Consider the following 16218-nt stretch of genomic DNA (forward strand, 5'->3'; position numbering starts at 1 on the left):
TTACCATCTTTCCAACTCAGAGACCTGTATATCCTGAGACACCTCCATTGAAAAACTTACCTCCTATCCTCTTATTCAGACCGCCTTTAGTAAAATATTCCTCTTCTCCTCTCAAAGATTATCTTTAAGTAAAGTGTCACTATTATCCCCTTTCAAAGTCATACTTTTTTAGTTAGATAATGATCTTCCCCTCTCAGATACCTCCTTTGAGTGGAATAACCATAATCACATTGAAAAACCTCGTTGACTAACATGTGATTTTGTAGTTAGGAATCTATGCTATGTAATCAAGAGTATTTGTTGCTGACTCAGCTGGTTACTGCGTGGGAGGATGAGGATGAGGCGACATGTGGCAGAGTCACGCTGATCACTACCTAATTGATAGGCTGTTGGTGTTGCCAGCTAAAACTGCAGAATTATTCTCTTTGTTCTCCTGGTCAATTAGATTATGAAAGCTAATAACATCAAATATTGCCAAATACACTTCTCCCTACAGCAAATGTTTCAAAAATATATCAGAATTTTATTTAATATAGTAATTCATTCTGATATTTTTTTTAGAATGTAAAAAATATATCCATAAGTAATTATCTGTTATGTATGGCCTGAAGAGACTGATTGAAGCTGAAAGTGCTCGCCTGTAAAAGGGTTTATTTATTCCAAGTTTTTATTTACTGCCGAGGAGTTGAATTTTATATACAAATCTTATATACCGTATTTGACGTAATAAGCGCCCAGGGCGCTCTCAAAATTAGAAATAGGGGGCTCTTATTAGAATATTTTTTTGGTGGAAAAAACAGAGTTGAAAGATAAATTTCATGGTTTATGCTCAGGGCCTGAACTGTTATACGACAGATATATTTTTCCTGAATTTAATTGCCCTTAAGTAAGGGTGTATATAACACACGCATGCGTATTATACATGAATAAATTAGTCTTGTGTACATTGATCAATTGGAAGGGGTGCTAATTGGGATTGTTCACTTGCCAATATATTAGCAAATATCGCCGTGGGCGCTTATTAGAGCTGGGCGCTTATTACGTCGAATACGGTATCTTGTATTTCAAATTTGACCCCAAAATACATATTACTCCACTTTTGATAGAGATATTTTCTATTTTTCCTGTACATAGCTGATTATTCCTATCAAAAGTTGAGTAGCATATTTGTAAAAGGGGGATTCCACATGCTCCATTTGTAACTTCAGTTTGGTGATGGGGGTGGGGTTGTGGTGGTGTTTGGAGTGGTTCCTCAGTTACCCCCAAATTGCAAAGACTATATGTAAACAATTATTGATCATTATACTCATTATAACAGGAGTGGTCCCGTAGCCGAGTGGTTAAAGCGTTTGCTCGTCACGCTGAGGGCCCGGGTTCAATTCACGACATGGGTGCAATGTGTGAAGCCCCATTCTTTTGTCTCTCACTGTGATATTGCTTAAATCAGCGTAAAAAAACTCACTCACTCACTCACTCATTATAACAGCCAAATCAACATAGTAAGAAACGCACATACAAAATATCATCAGATGTAAAAAATGGGGTGGGGGGATGGCCACTGCCAGATTACCCACCACCACCAGCCCAACCACCACTCACTACCCCACCCCAACCCCCACCCTCCTCTGGATCAGCCACTGATACACTGTGTATCCTGAAAAAATGATTTCATAGAAACAAAATTATGTTTTAATCCATGTATTAAAAGATATAGTCAATCTCTAACAAAAACCCAGTGCTGCCTCCTCACAAGACTACCATATAAAAAGGTTGTTACCCCAACAAGAACATCTCGCTGGAACACCCCTGGAGGAAAGGCGGTGGTATAGGAGCAGTTATTTTCAGTTTTGAACATCCGTAGTTTGATAGAGTAACCATCAAGACAAAGGGATCCCTTGGTAGATCTATTTATATCATGATTTGATCAATTAAGCTGTTAACCCCATTCCTAAGTTAGAATACTATAAGCTCGGGATTATCACTCTTTAGCTTGCATCGAAAATACATTTTCCTACACTTATGTGTAATTCAACCTGCCATCCAACTATTTCAGACAAACAAGAGTTGTGTTCAGTTCTAGATATTCACCTCCATGTCATAGTAGGAGTGTTATTCACCATGTCATAGTAGGAGTGTTATTCACCATGTCATAGTAGGAGTGTTATTCACCATGTCATGGTAGGAGTGTTATTCACCATGTCATGGTAGGAGTGTTATTCACCATCTCATGGTAGGAGTGTTATTCACCATATCATGGTAGGAGTGTTGTTCACCATGTCATAGTAGGAGTGTTATTCACCATGTCATGGTAGGAGTGTTATTCACAATGTCATGGTAGGAGTGTTATTCACCATGTCATGGTAGGAGTGTTGTTCACCATGTCATGGTGGGAGTGTTATTCACCATGTCATGGTAGGAGTGTTATTCACCATCTTATAGTAGGAGTGTTCTTCACCATCTTATAGTAGGAGTGTTATTCACCACGTTATAGTTGGAGTGTTATTCACCATGTCATGGTAGGAGTGTTATTCACCATGTTATAGCAGGAGTGTTATTCACTATTATTATTAATTATTAATTATTAGTTATTAACCTAGTTATTGATTATCATTTTAAATTTTAAACTGCAATTATCATGAAAAAATAAATAAATATAGATTTTTCTTACATCATTATATAGCCAGTGTGATGTACAATACAATGGCCAAGATAAACAGTGTGAAAATCTAAACTTAGCGATGTTGCGCTTAAAATTATGATCATATGTTTTGAGGTCTGTATTTATAACAACTCAAATGAATCTTAAAACCGCTAATGAGAAGCTGTGGCTGAATTAGCACCGCCAGCTAGGTCTTCAAGCTGATTAGGTATTATCACCAGCCGGGGGCCGCATAATTACATGATCATAACATTAGTTGTGGTTAGACATGCATCGTATAGGGGGCACGGGTGGCCCAGTCGTCTAAGGTGCTGCGATTTGCTGTGCAGAGTTACGTCCCTTGGGCACGCCAGAAACCTATGATTGTGGGTTCCAATCCCGGTTCGCCCCGATTATGTTTCTAGGTCTGCAGCACAATACCCGTGCTTTTGGGTTTCACTGAAGTGGTAAACGTCTGAGACCTGCATCACTTCGGGCTTTCCTCACACATTAAGCTGACACACTGTGATATAACTCGAATAATGTTAAAAGCGGCGTTAAACCCAACTCACTCACTTACTCCACCACTCACTCACTCACTCACTCACTCAACCACTCACTCACTCACTCACTCACTCACTCACTCACTCACTCTCCTCTCACTCACTCACTCTCCTTTCACTCACTCATAGAGTCCATCATATGTTGATCATCCTGGTTATTTCGTCACTAATTAATGTCAGTCACAGGTTCCAACATGTAGGGGTTCACATGTTCTCCTTCCACAGAAATCACCAAATTCATCTTCCGCGATACATTCAATTTCCATGACAACTCAAAAACTACGATCAACGTCAGAGTTGGACATATCGGCAAGCGATGATCGATTTTAGCTCACGATACCGTAAAAAGGAGCAAAGTAAGTGTGATTGAAGCTTCATTATTTGATACAGATATCAGGCAATATTTTAAGCAAAGAAAAGCCTCACAACAAAATAAATAAAGTACTGAAACATGAACAATAAACACACTTGAAGAAATAGCACGTTTCGCGCATCCTTTTCCCGACGAAGAGTGAAATCATTTTATGATATAAATGGCCTTTGTCACATTTCCATTGTGGAAAGAAAGATGAGTATATTTTAATCTTTTAATCCGAAGAAGGAATTACGAAGGAAAGTACAGTGTACAAATGGTCATTCACAGTTTAATTGTGGATAGGAGAATTTATCATATAGGGGTAGGTTTATCGGCAGGTGAAGCCAGCGGCTAAAAATGTTAAAGGTTGGGGTTATATACGGACAAAGATGCAAATTTGAAAGGTCAGGTGGGTACTACTTTCAGAGTTTACAAACAAACATGGCGTCATCCTTGTCTATCCATCGTGCATGTGGAAAAATGACAGGGATAATCAGTATTATTAGCAAAACAATAGTCTAAGCTCCTGAAGATCAGTGTCTAGGCATTTTACAAGTTTGGGCAACTTTGGAGGTATAAATTGCAAATCAATTTAGCAAGGTCACGGGCCTAGCGGGATCAGTTTCCAACCCTCTTGTAGACCTTGAGGGTTGGGTCCTTTTTCCCCTGATTAATTTATTTGGATTAAGCCGAAATATGTCTGAACTGTTTCCTTGTCGCTGTGTGTACATCGGACTGCACTTCATAATGTTATGGGTGTGGCTGTATCTATGCAAGGAAACAATTCAAATCAGTATTAAACTGCAATAAATCTGTCATTATTGTTGGGGCATAATAATTTAATTTCATCCATGCCAACCTCAATGCCAAACACCCACTATATATCATTTTGTATTACTTTATCATATTGGTTTTTTATTACGTACGTACAGATGAACAAACTCGACAGGAGTTCCCTTCTTTGAATGCTTGATAAAAGACAACATGTACATTTTACCAAACATTTATGCTTCTCATTAATCTGTAGATCCGTCAACAGTTTGTGTACACAAATAAATTTCATTTTGTCAAAAAATAAATATAATAAAAAAATATTATGCCTCCCTCATATATTTTAAAACAATAATATGAAAATGTATTTAATTTATTTTGGCCTCCTCAGTGAATGATGCAATGTTCTGTAACTATTACTGTTGGTCTTTGAATCTTCCGACCTAGGATCTGAACACCTGATCAGGTCAGACTGCCATTAAATAGTCAGACAGTCTTACGATCGACATGTGTTAACACAGATAGTATTTTCCTAAAACCTACCTCTAGTGGACATGGTGTCTCAGACATCAGGCGGCTCCCAACCCATGACTTCTCACTGTATTTTGCCATAGATAACAATGATTACACGGAAGTGAAGAGTGGGTGTAAGGAAAGCAGCATAACACATGATGAGCTGTAAGAAGTGTGCAGGAATATCCTATTTCAGTAAATGCTTCGCATTAGTAAATGCTGAAGCTTGATATTTGCCGTGGCGTGCCACCAGAGCTTATGAACAGTTCGTGTGTGGAGTTTTCATGCCATTAAGTAACAAAACACAGCTAGCTGAAAACACCTGTGGCAGTGTGTTTTGCAAAGGACGCAGAAACATCCTTCGGAGAGAAGTTAGCCAGTTAGTGTATTGAGTAAGAAGCTAAGTAACTAGCAGCAGGTGAAGTTGCTTCGAGAAGATTAACAGACACATGCGTGTACATGAGACAGACCATTGTATCAAAGTGTTTTCATGCAAAATGAAAAAAAAACCATTTACTTGAAATACTGCAACAGAATTTAATTTGTTTAGGTTAATGTTCTCAAGGTGTGGTTTAATTATGTAAAATAATCTAACCAATATTTTATTTATTTTCAGTCATAAACTAAATATGTTTTAAGTATCAAATTACCATGATGCCACACATAGTTTCCCATAGTGCCACACATAGTTTCCCATAATGCCACACATAGTTTCCCATAGTGCCACACATAGTTTCCCATAATGACACACATAGTTTCCCATAGTGCCACACATAGTTTCCCATAGTGCCACACATAGTTTCCCATAATGCCACACATAGTTTCCCATAATGCCACACATAGTTTCCCATAGTGCCACACATAGTTTCCCATAGTGCCACAGATAGTTTCCCATAATGCCACACATAGTTTCCCATAATGCCACACATAGTTTCCCATAGTGCCACACATAGTTTTATATTATATGAGTGTTCATGTCACACTATGTTTATGACACAAGTGTTTTAATACCAGAATTTAGGCACGAGTATCGTAAACATAGTATGACTTGAACACGAATATAATGCTCTATTAATTACCGAAAAAGATGTCTACATACAGTGACGTCGTGTTTACCTATAATGACGGCACATCGCAACAGCAGCGGAACCCCAATTTGTCGAATTACATCAACAATCGTCAGCTATGACGTTATTTCTAGTGTGATGTCATTCTGACCTCACGTCACAATAAGATTCGAATGACGTCAACAATGCCGTCCAGATGACGGAAACAATACACTGTTGTCTCGTGACGTGATATGACCCTAGGGCAAATATGATTTTTATGAACCCTGATATGTTTGCCCTCGTAGCTAATAAATCATGCTTTTGATCACAAGTTTTCTCTTTCAGATCTGTTTCCACTGCATGTTGTTGTTTTTGTTTATAACCAAGGTGTTGCTCATGCTTTCACGCTGTGCAGAGTTGCGTCCCTTGGGCGCGCCTGAAACCTATGATTGTGGGTTCGAATCCCAGTTCGCCCCGATTGTGTTTCTAGGTTTGTCAACACCATACCCGTGCTCGTGGGTTTCACCGAAGTGGTAAACGTCTGAGACCTGCATCACCTTGAAGGCTTTCCTCCCACATTAAGCTGACATGCTGTGATATAACTGGAATACTGTTAAAAGCGGCATTAAACCCAGCTCACTCACTCACTCATGCTTTCATAGATATGGGTATCTAATTTACAAATGTGACAAAATTATATTCTTTTCCAGATATTGTCCCTCCATTGAGTCCAAAGTGCTGAGATTTAAAAGGAAACAGCACCAAGTATGGCTAGAACCTGAAGGTAAGACTGTCACTCATCACAGAAACATTGATCCCAAAGACCATCATTTACATAAAATAAGATACTTTATCCTTTCTCTTGCTTATCAGATTCTCTATTTTTATCCAAAGAAACTGTCTTATAATAATAAGATGCCATCTTATTATTTCACTAATCTCATTGAAATTGGACATTTCTCCTTCAAGGTCTGACGCTCCCTCCAGAGTAAGTCTGATTAACCCTGAGCCAAATTTTACTGCCCAATTAAAATGAAGGATGCTGGTGTTTTTGAGCCAATGAGATGTATATTTTCTGAAAAAGTTTGGCTTCAGTGTCAAACTGGTTACCTTGGACAGATCATTGTTTGGTGGAAGAGAAAAGAAACAACAACTCAAAGAGTTTCCAATATTACAAAATAGCCCAGTCATTTCTTTCTCCATTTGGAACTGCCCATTTACATTTGCTTCTCCCACGTATAAGATGACACACTGCAATATACAATTAATGTGGAGGGTACCGTTTCTAGTGAAATCGTCCAGAATAACAGATTTCAGGGAGATAATTAAAGCTCAACATCAACAAAAATCTCGGCAATGTCATCAACTGAAGACAACACCATCATTCCAGGTATCTCTTTATAGTTTATGTTGTTGGATTGAATATATATTTGAATTCTGAACTTCTCAACATGATCCTTTTACTTAAGATATAAACGACTCATGGTTGTTGTTTATTATAAGGGTAACGCTATTTTTCAGGGCATTATCATTTGCAGAAGCCTGAGGTCTTCCATTAACTGCCCGACGAAGGAGGGCAGTGGAAAAGACCGAGGGCTTCTGCAAATGATAATGCCCTGAAAAATAGCGTTACCGTTAATATAGCTAAAATGGATGGAATTTGTTATCAAATAAAAAGAAACAACAATGTCGATTTTGAAACATTTACTGCAATCAACACGAATGTCACTGACCCACTTTTACAAATATGGAAACGTCATAGAACAAACCAGATGACGTCACTATTGAACGTTACGTCACCTATCCCTATCCTATGACGTCACCTAACAAAGGACGAAGGAGGGCAGTGGAAAAGACCGAGGGCTTCTGCAAATGATAATGCCCTGAAAAATAGCGTTACCGTTAATATAGCTAAAATGGATGGAATTTGTTATCAAATAAAAAGAAACAACAATGTCGATTTTGAAACATTTACTGCAATCAACACGAATGTCACTGACCCACTTTTACAAATATGGAAACGTCATAGAACAAACCAGATGACGTCACTATTGAACGTTACGTCACCTATCCCTATCCTATGACGTCACCTAACAACGGGCGTGATAATGGCCCGTCGTCAAGCAATATGAGGGCATTATCAAGTTACAGTGGCCCCCTCATTTCTGATAACATGCGGGCGTTTTTATGATAATTCTATCCATTTTAGCTATAAAGTACAATAAAACACTGCAGGGAGACTCAACCATAAGGGGTGCATTTCTTATATGAGATATCAACATTATGGACTGCCTCTTTAAGAATGTTGATAAATTGTACAAGTTTTAAAAAATATTTACCCAAATGTTAATAATGATGACTCCCTGAATAAAAAGTCAAGTTTACGAATAGGTGGGTTAGGCTTGGTATTTCCCGTATATTCTCACAATCCTCATGTTGATTGTCTGTATCTTTGCTCCTTATACTGATTGTCATATCTCGCCTACTTTTGGATGCGATCATTCTGCCACTACATTTATCTGCATGGCCCAGCTAGATCTTTGGGAAACAACTTACTTGACACTTCCCTCTAAAAAATAACTTCGTCCAATGTATGACGTCAGGAAGTTGCGAGCGCATATTAGAATCTCCAGAAATGACGTCATGATTGAACAATGTTTTTTTGTGCAATGAACCACGCTTTGTTCTTCATTGTGTCTTTACAATTTATTGTGTAGTAGGGCTGGTACGCATGATTCGATCGTTTCATAAGAGACCATATCTGGTTTCATACATGTATCTAAACAGTTTTTGCCAAAGGCTACAGTTAAACTATTCCCAATTAGACATTGTATTCCCAACTCTTGAGACCTACAGTGGGTGCTCGGGTAGGGTCGGGTAATAGGGGTTGGGTACCTGGGTAGTAAATTTGGACTCGTCCCAGCCCTATCGTGTAGCTATCTTTTATTATAAGGGTAATGTTATTTATCAGGGCATTATTATTTGCAGAAGCCTGAGGTCTTCCATTAACTGCCCGACGAAGGAGGGCATTTGAAAAGACCGAGGGCTTCTGCAAATGATATTATCATTATAGCTAAAATTGATGGAATTTGTTATCAAATAAAAAAAAAAACAATATCGGTTTTGAAACATTTACTGCAATCAACATGAATGTCAGTGACCCATTTTTACAAATATGGAAACGTCATATTACAAACCAGATAACGTCACTATTGAACGTGACGTCATGTTACCGTATCCTAACCTAACAACGGGCGTGATAATGGCCCATCGTCAAGCAATATGAGGGCATTATCAAGTTACAGTGGCCTGCTCATTTCTGATAACATGCGGGCGGTTTAATGATAATTCTATCCATTTTAGCTTTAATACATGATAAATCCTACAAGCTACACAATCACTACTAGTGAACATGTGGGGATGCTGTGTTGGAAAGCTTCCAAGCATCCTGTGCTTGTTGTGAGGCAACTAAATGGCAACTAAATGGAATGGCTGATAGTGTCATCGTACCCCCATGGCATGGGATGCTGCTCATAATATCAATCACTGGTTTGATTGGGCCAACCTGATTATTCACAAGCTGTCATATAGCTTGAATATGAGTTTGGTGAACACAACAAACAAAAATGAATACTCACACTTTCCTCTACTGCACACTGATAAGGCCCAGTAACAGTGCATGTGCTATGTGATGTTGAAATATTGCTGGTTAATATGTAAACCATACTGACCTCTCTCACTAACACACAAAGAACCCTGCAAAAAATTAAAAAAAGAAACATTTGGAGACATTGTAACTCCTAGGAAATCATGGACATATCCTTGTTCAGAAATAACCTTAACAAATCTGAAGGACAAAAGCTGCTTGCTCTGCAGAAGCAGCACTGATCTCTTCACAATGATTTTGCAGCAGATCATCACTGTGCTGAAAGAACTGAAGCCAGGAGGAATTTTATGTCGTTTCAGCGGAGTTGAGTTACAAGAGTTACCTCCCTTCTACCACCTGCCCAATATCATGCAAGACCATGCAATACCTTTTGAAGAAATTGGAAAAAATAATCCAAAATGTTATCAAATTATTAGTGTTTATCCTAATGGCATATCCTGCACTGTGTTACTGCTGTTTCCTGGTTCTCCAGATCCTGCACCGTGTTACTGTCGTTTAAGGGTTCTCCAGATCCTGCACTGTGTTACTGTAGTTTAAGGGTTCTCCAGACCCTGCACTGTGTTGCTGTTGTTTACTGGTTCTCCAGATCCTGCACTGTGTTACTGTTGTTTACTGGTTCTCCAGATCCTGCACTGTGTTACTGTTGTTTCCTGGTTCTCCAGATCCTGCACTGTGTTGCTGTTGTTTCCTGGTTCTCCAGATCCTGCACTCTGTTGCTGTTGTTTCCTGGTTCTCCAGATCCTGCACTGTGTTACTGTAGTTTCCTGGTTCTCCAGATCCTGCACTGTGTTACTGTTGTTTACTGGTTCTCCAGATCCTGCACTGTGTTGCTGTTGTTTACTTGTTCTCCAGATCCTGCACTGTGTTACTGTTGTTTCCTGGTTCTCCAGATCCTGCACTGTGTTGCTGTTGTTTACTGGTTCTCCAGATCCTACACTGTGTTACTGTTGTTTACTGGTTCTCCAGATCCTGCACTGTGTTGCTGTTGTTTACTGGTTCTCCAGATCCTGCACTGTGTTGCTGTTGTTTACTGGTTCTCCAGATCCTACACTGTGTTACTGTTGTTTACTGGTTCTCCAGATCCTACACTGTGTTACTGTTGTTTACTTGTTCTCCAGATCCTGCACTGTGTTGCTGTTGTTTACTGGTTCTCCAGATCCTGCACTCTGTTGCTGTTGTTTCCTGGTTCTCCAGATCCTACACTGTGTTACTGTTGTTTACTTGTTCTCCAGATCCTGCACTGTGTTGCTGTTGTTTACTGGTTCTCCAGATCCCGCACAGTGTTGCTGTTGTTTCCTGGTTCTCCAGATCCTGCACTGTGTTGCTGTTGTTTCCTGGTTCTCAAGATCCTGCACTGTGTTACTGTTGTTTACTTGTTCTCCAGATCCTGCACTGTGTTTCTGTTGTTTCCTGGTTCTCCAGATCCTGCACTGTGTTGCTGTTGTTTCCTGGTTCTCCAGATCCTGCACTGTGTTACTGTAGTTTAAGGGTTCTCCAGATCCTGCACTGTGTTACTGTTGTTTACTTGTTCTCCAGATCCTGCACTGTGTTACTGTTGTTTACTTGTTCTCCAGATCCTGCACTGTGTTATTGTTTTTTCCTGGTTTTCCAGATCCTGCACTGTGTTACTGTTGTTTCAGGGTTCTCCAGCAGGGTGTTTTACCCCAATGGCATATCCTGCACTGTGTTGCTGTTGTTTCCTGGTTCTCCAGATCCTGCATCATGTTACTGTCGTTTAAGGGTTCTCCAGATCCTGCACTGTGTTACTGTAGTTTAAGGGTTCTCCAGATCTTGCACTGTGTTACTGTTGTTTACTGGTTCTCCAGATCCTGCATTGTGTTACTGTTGTTTCCTGGTTCTCCAGATCCTGCACTGTGTTGCTGTTGTTTACTGGTTCTCCAGATCCTGCACTGTGTTACTGTTGTTTCCTGGTTCTCCAGATCCTGCACTGTGTTGCTGTTGTTTCCTGGTTCTCCAGATCCTGCACTGTGTTGCTGTTGTTTACTGGTTCTCCAGATCCTGCACTGTGTTACTGTTGTTTACTGGTTCTCCAGATCCTGCACTGTGTTACTGTTGTTTACTGGTTCTCCAGATCCTGCACTGTGTTACTGTTGTTTCAGGGTTCTCCAGCAGGGTGGTGTACCCCAATGGCATATCCTGCACTGTGTTACTGTTGTTTCAGGGTTCTCCAGCAGGGTGGTGTACCCCAATGGCATATCCTGCACTGTGTTACTGTTGTTTCAGGGTTCTCCAGCAGGGTGGTGTACCCCAATGGCATATCCTGCACTGTGTTACTGTTTTTTCAGGGTTCTCCAGCAGGGTGGTGTACCCCAATGGCATATCCTGCATTGTGTTACTGTTGTTTCAGGGTTCTCCAGCAGGGTGGTGTACCCAAATGGCATATCCTGCATTGTGTTACTGTTGTTTCAGGGTCCTCCAGCAGTGTGGTGTACCCCAATGGCATATCCTGCACTGTGTTACTGTTGTTTCAGGGTTCTCCAGCAGGGTGGTGTACCCCAATAGTATATCCCGCAGTGTGTTAATGTTTTTCAGGGTTCTCCAGCAGGGTGGTGTACCCCAATGGCATATCCTGCTCTGTGTTACTGTTGTTTCAGGGTTCTCCAGCAGGGTGGTGTACCCCAATGGCATATCCTGCATTGTGTTACTGTTTTTTCAGGGTTCTCCAGCAGGGTGGTGTACCCCAATGGCATATCCTGCATTGTGTTACTGTTGTTTCAGGGTTCTCCAGCAGGGTGGTGTACCCAAATGGCATATCCTGCATTGTGTTACTGTTGTTTCAGGGTCCTCCAGCAGTGTGGTGTACCCCAATGGCATATCCTGCACTGTGTTACTGTTGTTTCAGGGTTCTCCAGCAGGGTGGTGTACCCCAATGGCATATCCTGCACGATGCCAGAGGAGCACCAAGTACAGCTTGTCCAAGCAATCCCAGGACTGGAGAAATGTGACATAGTGCAACCAGGTATGTAGTAACCATGTTTCAGTCCCTCATTTCATTCCTGAGTTTCACTCTCTCAGGTCGATGGTTTACCATGTTTCAGTGCAGTGTTTTACCATGTTTCAGTCCTGTATGTTACCATGTTTCAGTCATGTATGTTACCATGTGTCAGTCCTGTACGTTACCATGTGTCAGTCCTGTATGTTACCATGTGTCAGTCCTGTATGTTACCATGTTTCAGTCCTGTATGTTACCATGTTTCAGTCCTGTATGTTACCATGGTACAGTCCTGTATGTTACTGTGTTTCAGTTCTGTACGTTACCATGTTTCAGTCCTGTATGTTACCATGTTTCAGTCCTGTATGTTACTGTGTTTCAGTCCTGTATGTAACCATGTTTCAGTCCAGTATGTTACCATGTTTCAGTCCTGTATGTTACCATGTTTCAGTCCTGTATGTTACCATGTTTCAGTCCTGTATGTTACTGTGTTTCAGTCCTGTATGTAACCATGTTTCAGTCCAGTATGTTACCATGTTTCAGTCCTGTATGTTACCATGTTTCAGTCCTGTATGTTACCATGTTTCAGTCCTGTATGTTACCATGTTTCAGTCCTTTATATTACCATGTGTCAGTCCTGTATGTTACCATGTTTCAGTCCTGTATGTTACCATGTTTCAGTCCTGTATGTTACCATGTTTCAGTCATGTGTGTTACCATGTGTCAGTCCTGTATGTTACCATGTGTCAGTCCTGTATGTTACCAAGTTTCAGTCCAGTATATTACCGTGTTTCAGTCCTGTATGTTACCATGTTTTAGTCCTGTATGTTACCATGTTTCAGTTCTGTATGTTACCATGTTTCAGTCCAGTATGTTACCATGTTTCAGTCCGGTATGTTACCATGTGTCAGTCCTGTATGTTACCATGGTACAGTCCTGTATGTTACCATGGTACAGTCCTGTATGTTACCATGTGTCAGTTCTGTATGTTACCACGTTTCAGTCCTGTATGTTTTATGGTACAGTCCTGTATGTTTTATGGTACAGTACTGTATGTTACCATGTTCCAGGTTATGGTGTAGAGTATGATTACATTGACCCCCGTCAGCTGAATCCGTCCCTTGAGACTCTTCTCATCGAGAACCTATTCCTGGCTGGCCAGATCAACGGAACAACAGGATACGAAGAGGCTGCAGCACAGGTGAGTGTTCTGCCCTGATGTGAAGTGGATACATCATAGGTGAGTGTTCTGCCCTGATGTGAAGTGGATACATCATAGGTGAGTGTTCTGCCCTGATGTGAAGTGGATACATCACAGGTGAGTGTTCTGCCCTGATATGAAGTGGATACATCATAGGTGAGTGTTCTGCCCTGATATGAAGTGGTTACATCATAGGTGAGTGTTCTGCCCTGATATGAAGTGGCTACATCATAGGTGAGTGTTCTGCCCTGATGTGAAGTGGATACATCATAGGTGAGTGTTCTGCCCTGATATGAAGTGGCTACATCATAGGTGAGTGTTCTGCCCTGATATGAAGTGGATACATCACAGGTGAGTGTTCTGCCCTGATGTGAAGTGGATACATCATAGGTGAGTGTTCTGATATGAAATGGATACATCATAGGTGAGTGTTCTGATGTGAAGTGGATACATCATAGGTGAGTGTTCTGATGTGAAGTGGATACATCACAGGTGAGTGTTCTGATATGAAATGGATACATCATAGGTGAGTGTTCTGATGTGAAGTGGATACATCATAGGTGAGTGTTCTGATATGAAGTGGATACATCATAGGTGAGTGTTCTGATGTGAAGTGGATACATCATAGGTGAGTGTTCTGATGTGAAGTGGATACATCATAGGTGAGTGTTCTGATGTGAAGTGGATACATCATAGGTGAGTGTTCTGCCCTGATATGAAGTGGCTACATCATAGGTGAGTGTTCTGATGTGAAGTGGATACATCATAGGTGAGTGTTCTGCCCTGATATGAAGGGGATACATCATAGGTGAGTGTTCTGCCCTGATATGAAGTGGATACATCATAGGTGAGTGTTTTGATATGAAGTGGATACATCACAGGTGAGTGTTCTGATGTGAAGTGGATACATCATAGGTGAGTGTTCTGATGTGAAGTGGATACATCATAGGTGAGTGTTCTGATGTGAAGTGGATACATCATAGGTGAGTGTTCTGATGTGAAGTGGATACATCATAGGTGAGTGTTCTGATGTGAAGTGGATACATCATAGGTGAGTGTTCTGCCCTGATATGAAGTGGCTACATCATAGGTGAGTGTTCTGATGTGAAGTGGATACATCATAGGTGAGTGTTCTGCCCTGATATGAAGGGGATACATCATAGGTGAGTGTTCTGCCCTGATATGAAGTGGATACATCATAGGTGAGTGTTTTGATATGAAGTGGATACATCACAGGTGAGTGTTCTGATGTGAAGTGGATACATCATAGGTGAGTGTTCTGATGTGAAGTGGATACATCATAGGTGAGTGTTCTGATGTGAAGTGGATACATCATAGGTGAGTGTTCTGATATTAAGTGGATACATCATAGGTGAGTGTTCTGATGTGAAGTGGATACATCATAGGTGAGTGTTCTGATGTGAAGTGGATACATCACAGGTGAGTGTTCTGATGTGAAGTGGATACATCATAGGTGAGTGTTCTGATATGAAGTGGCTACATCATAGGTGAGTGTTCTGCCCTGATGTGAAGGGGATACATCATAGGTGAGTGTTCTGATGTGAAGTGGATACATCATAGGTGAGTGTTCTGATATGAAGTGGATACATCATAGGTGAGTGTTCTGATGTGAAATGGATACATCATAGGTGAGTGTTCTGATGTGAAGTGGATACATCATAGGTGAGTGTTCTGATGTGAAGTGGATACATCATAGGTTGATCACAGCACAGGTGAGTGTTCTGCCCTGATTTGCAGTGGATAGATGACAGGTCAGTCGATGGAGAGGTGAGTGTTATGATGTGAAGTGGCTAGATGCAAAGGTCGATCACAGCACAGGTTAGTGTTCTTATGTGAAGTGGCTAGATTGTAGGTCAACACTTCACAGGTGTTCTGCCCTGATGTGCAGTGGATAGATGACAGGTCAGATGATGGAAAGGTGAGTGTTCTCCTGAATACATGGCCCAGGGTACCCTGTAGTGTCCTAGACAACAGCCGTTTCCACAACAGTATTCTGTTAATTGTCCAATACTCTTCTACCTGTCTCTTCAAAGGGCATCATGGCAGGAATCAACGCTGCCCTGAAGGCTGAAGACAAGTCTGCCTTCACACTGGACCGGACTGAAGCATACATTGGCGTTCTCATTGATGACCTGACAACTCTTGGAACCAATGAACCATACCGAATGTTCACAAGCCGAGCCGAGTTCCGCCTTGCACTCCGGCCAGATAATGCTGACACCAGGCTCACAAGCAAAGGTGATCTCTGGAATATTGTTGGACTGAATACGTGAGTGAATGTGAGTGAGTCGTTGGGTTGGTGAGTGAGTGTGTCATGAGGTTGGTGAGTGAGTGAGTCGTTAGGATGGTGAGCGAATGAGTAGTTGGGTTGGTGAGTGTGTCATGAGGTTGGTGTGTGAGTGAGTCATTGGGTTGGTGAGTGAGTGAGTAGTTGGGTTGGTGAGTGAGTGTGTCATGAGGTTGGTGAGTGAGTGAGTAGTTGGGTTG

The 16218-nt window shown here is 41.0% G+C and overlaps 2 protein-coding genes across 3 annotated transcripts in view; one reads left to right on the forward strand and one right to left on the reverse strand.

Moving 5' to 3' along the window:
- Positions 1–4933, reverse strand: part of LOC139456273 (5-hydroxytryptamine receptor 4-like) — a 120564-nt gene extending 115631 nt beyond the window's left edge. Inside the window, exon 1 of one of the 2 annotated variants that reach the window (XM_071237894.1) lies at positions 4871–4933. The gene's annotated coding sequence lies outside the window, so the exon portion shown is untranslated. Of the gene's footprint in view, positions 1–60; positions 101–4870 lie in introns of those variants that run through there. The other variant, XM_071237896.1, reaches the window with a different exon arrangement.
- LOC139455476 (protein MTO1 homolog, mitochondrial-like) overlaps positions 1–16218 on the forward strand; it is a 191453-nt gene that overhangs the window by 165478 nt on the left and 9757 nt on the right. The window contains exons 9-12 of the mRNA XM_071237026.1: positions 6600–6673; positions 12420–12536; positions 13580–13710; positions 15765–15969. Coding sequence (XP_071093127.1) covers positions 6600–6673; positions 12420–12536; positions 13580–13710; positions 15765–15969 — 527 coding nt within the window. The remainder of the gene's footprint in view (positions 1–6599; positions 6674–12419; positions 12537–13579; positions 13711–15764; positions 15970–16218) is intronic.

Source organism: Haliotis cracherodii, unplaced genomic scaffold (genome assembly GCF_022045235.1).
Source record: "Haliotis cracherodii isolate W230 unplaced genomic scaffold, xgHalCrac1.p SCAF_11, whole genome shotgun sequence".
Lineage (NCBI taxonomy): Eukaryota > Metazoa > Mollusca > Gastropoda > Lepetellida > Haliotidae > Haliotis > Haliotis cracherodii.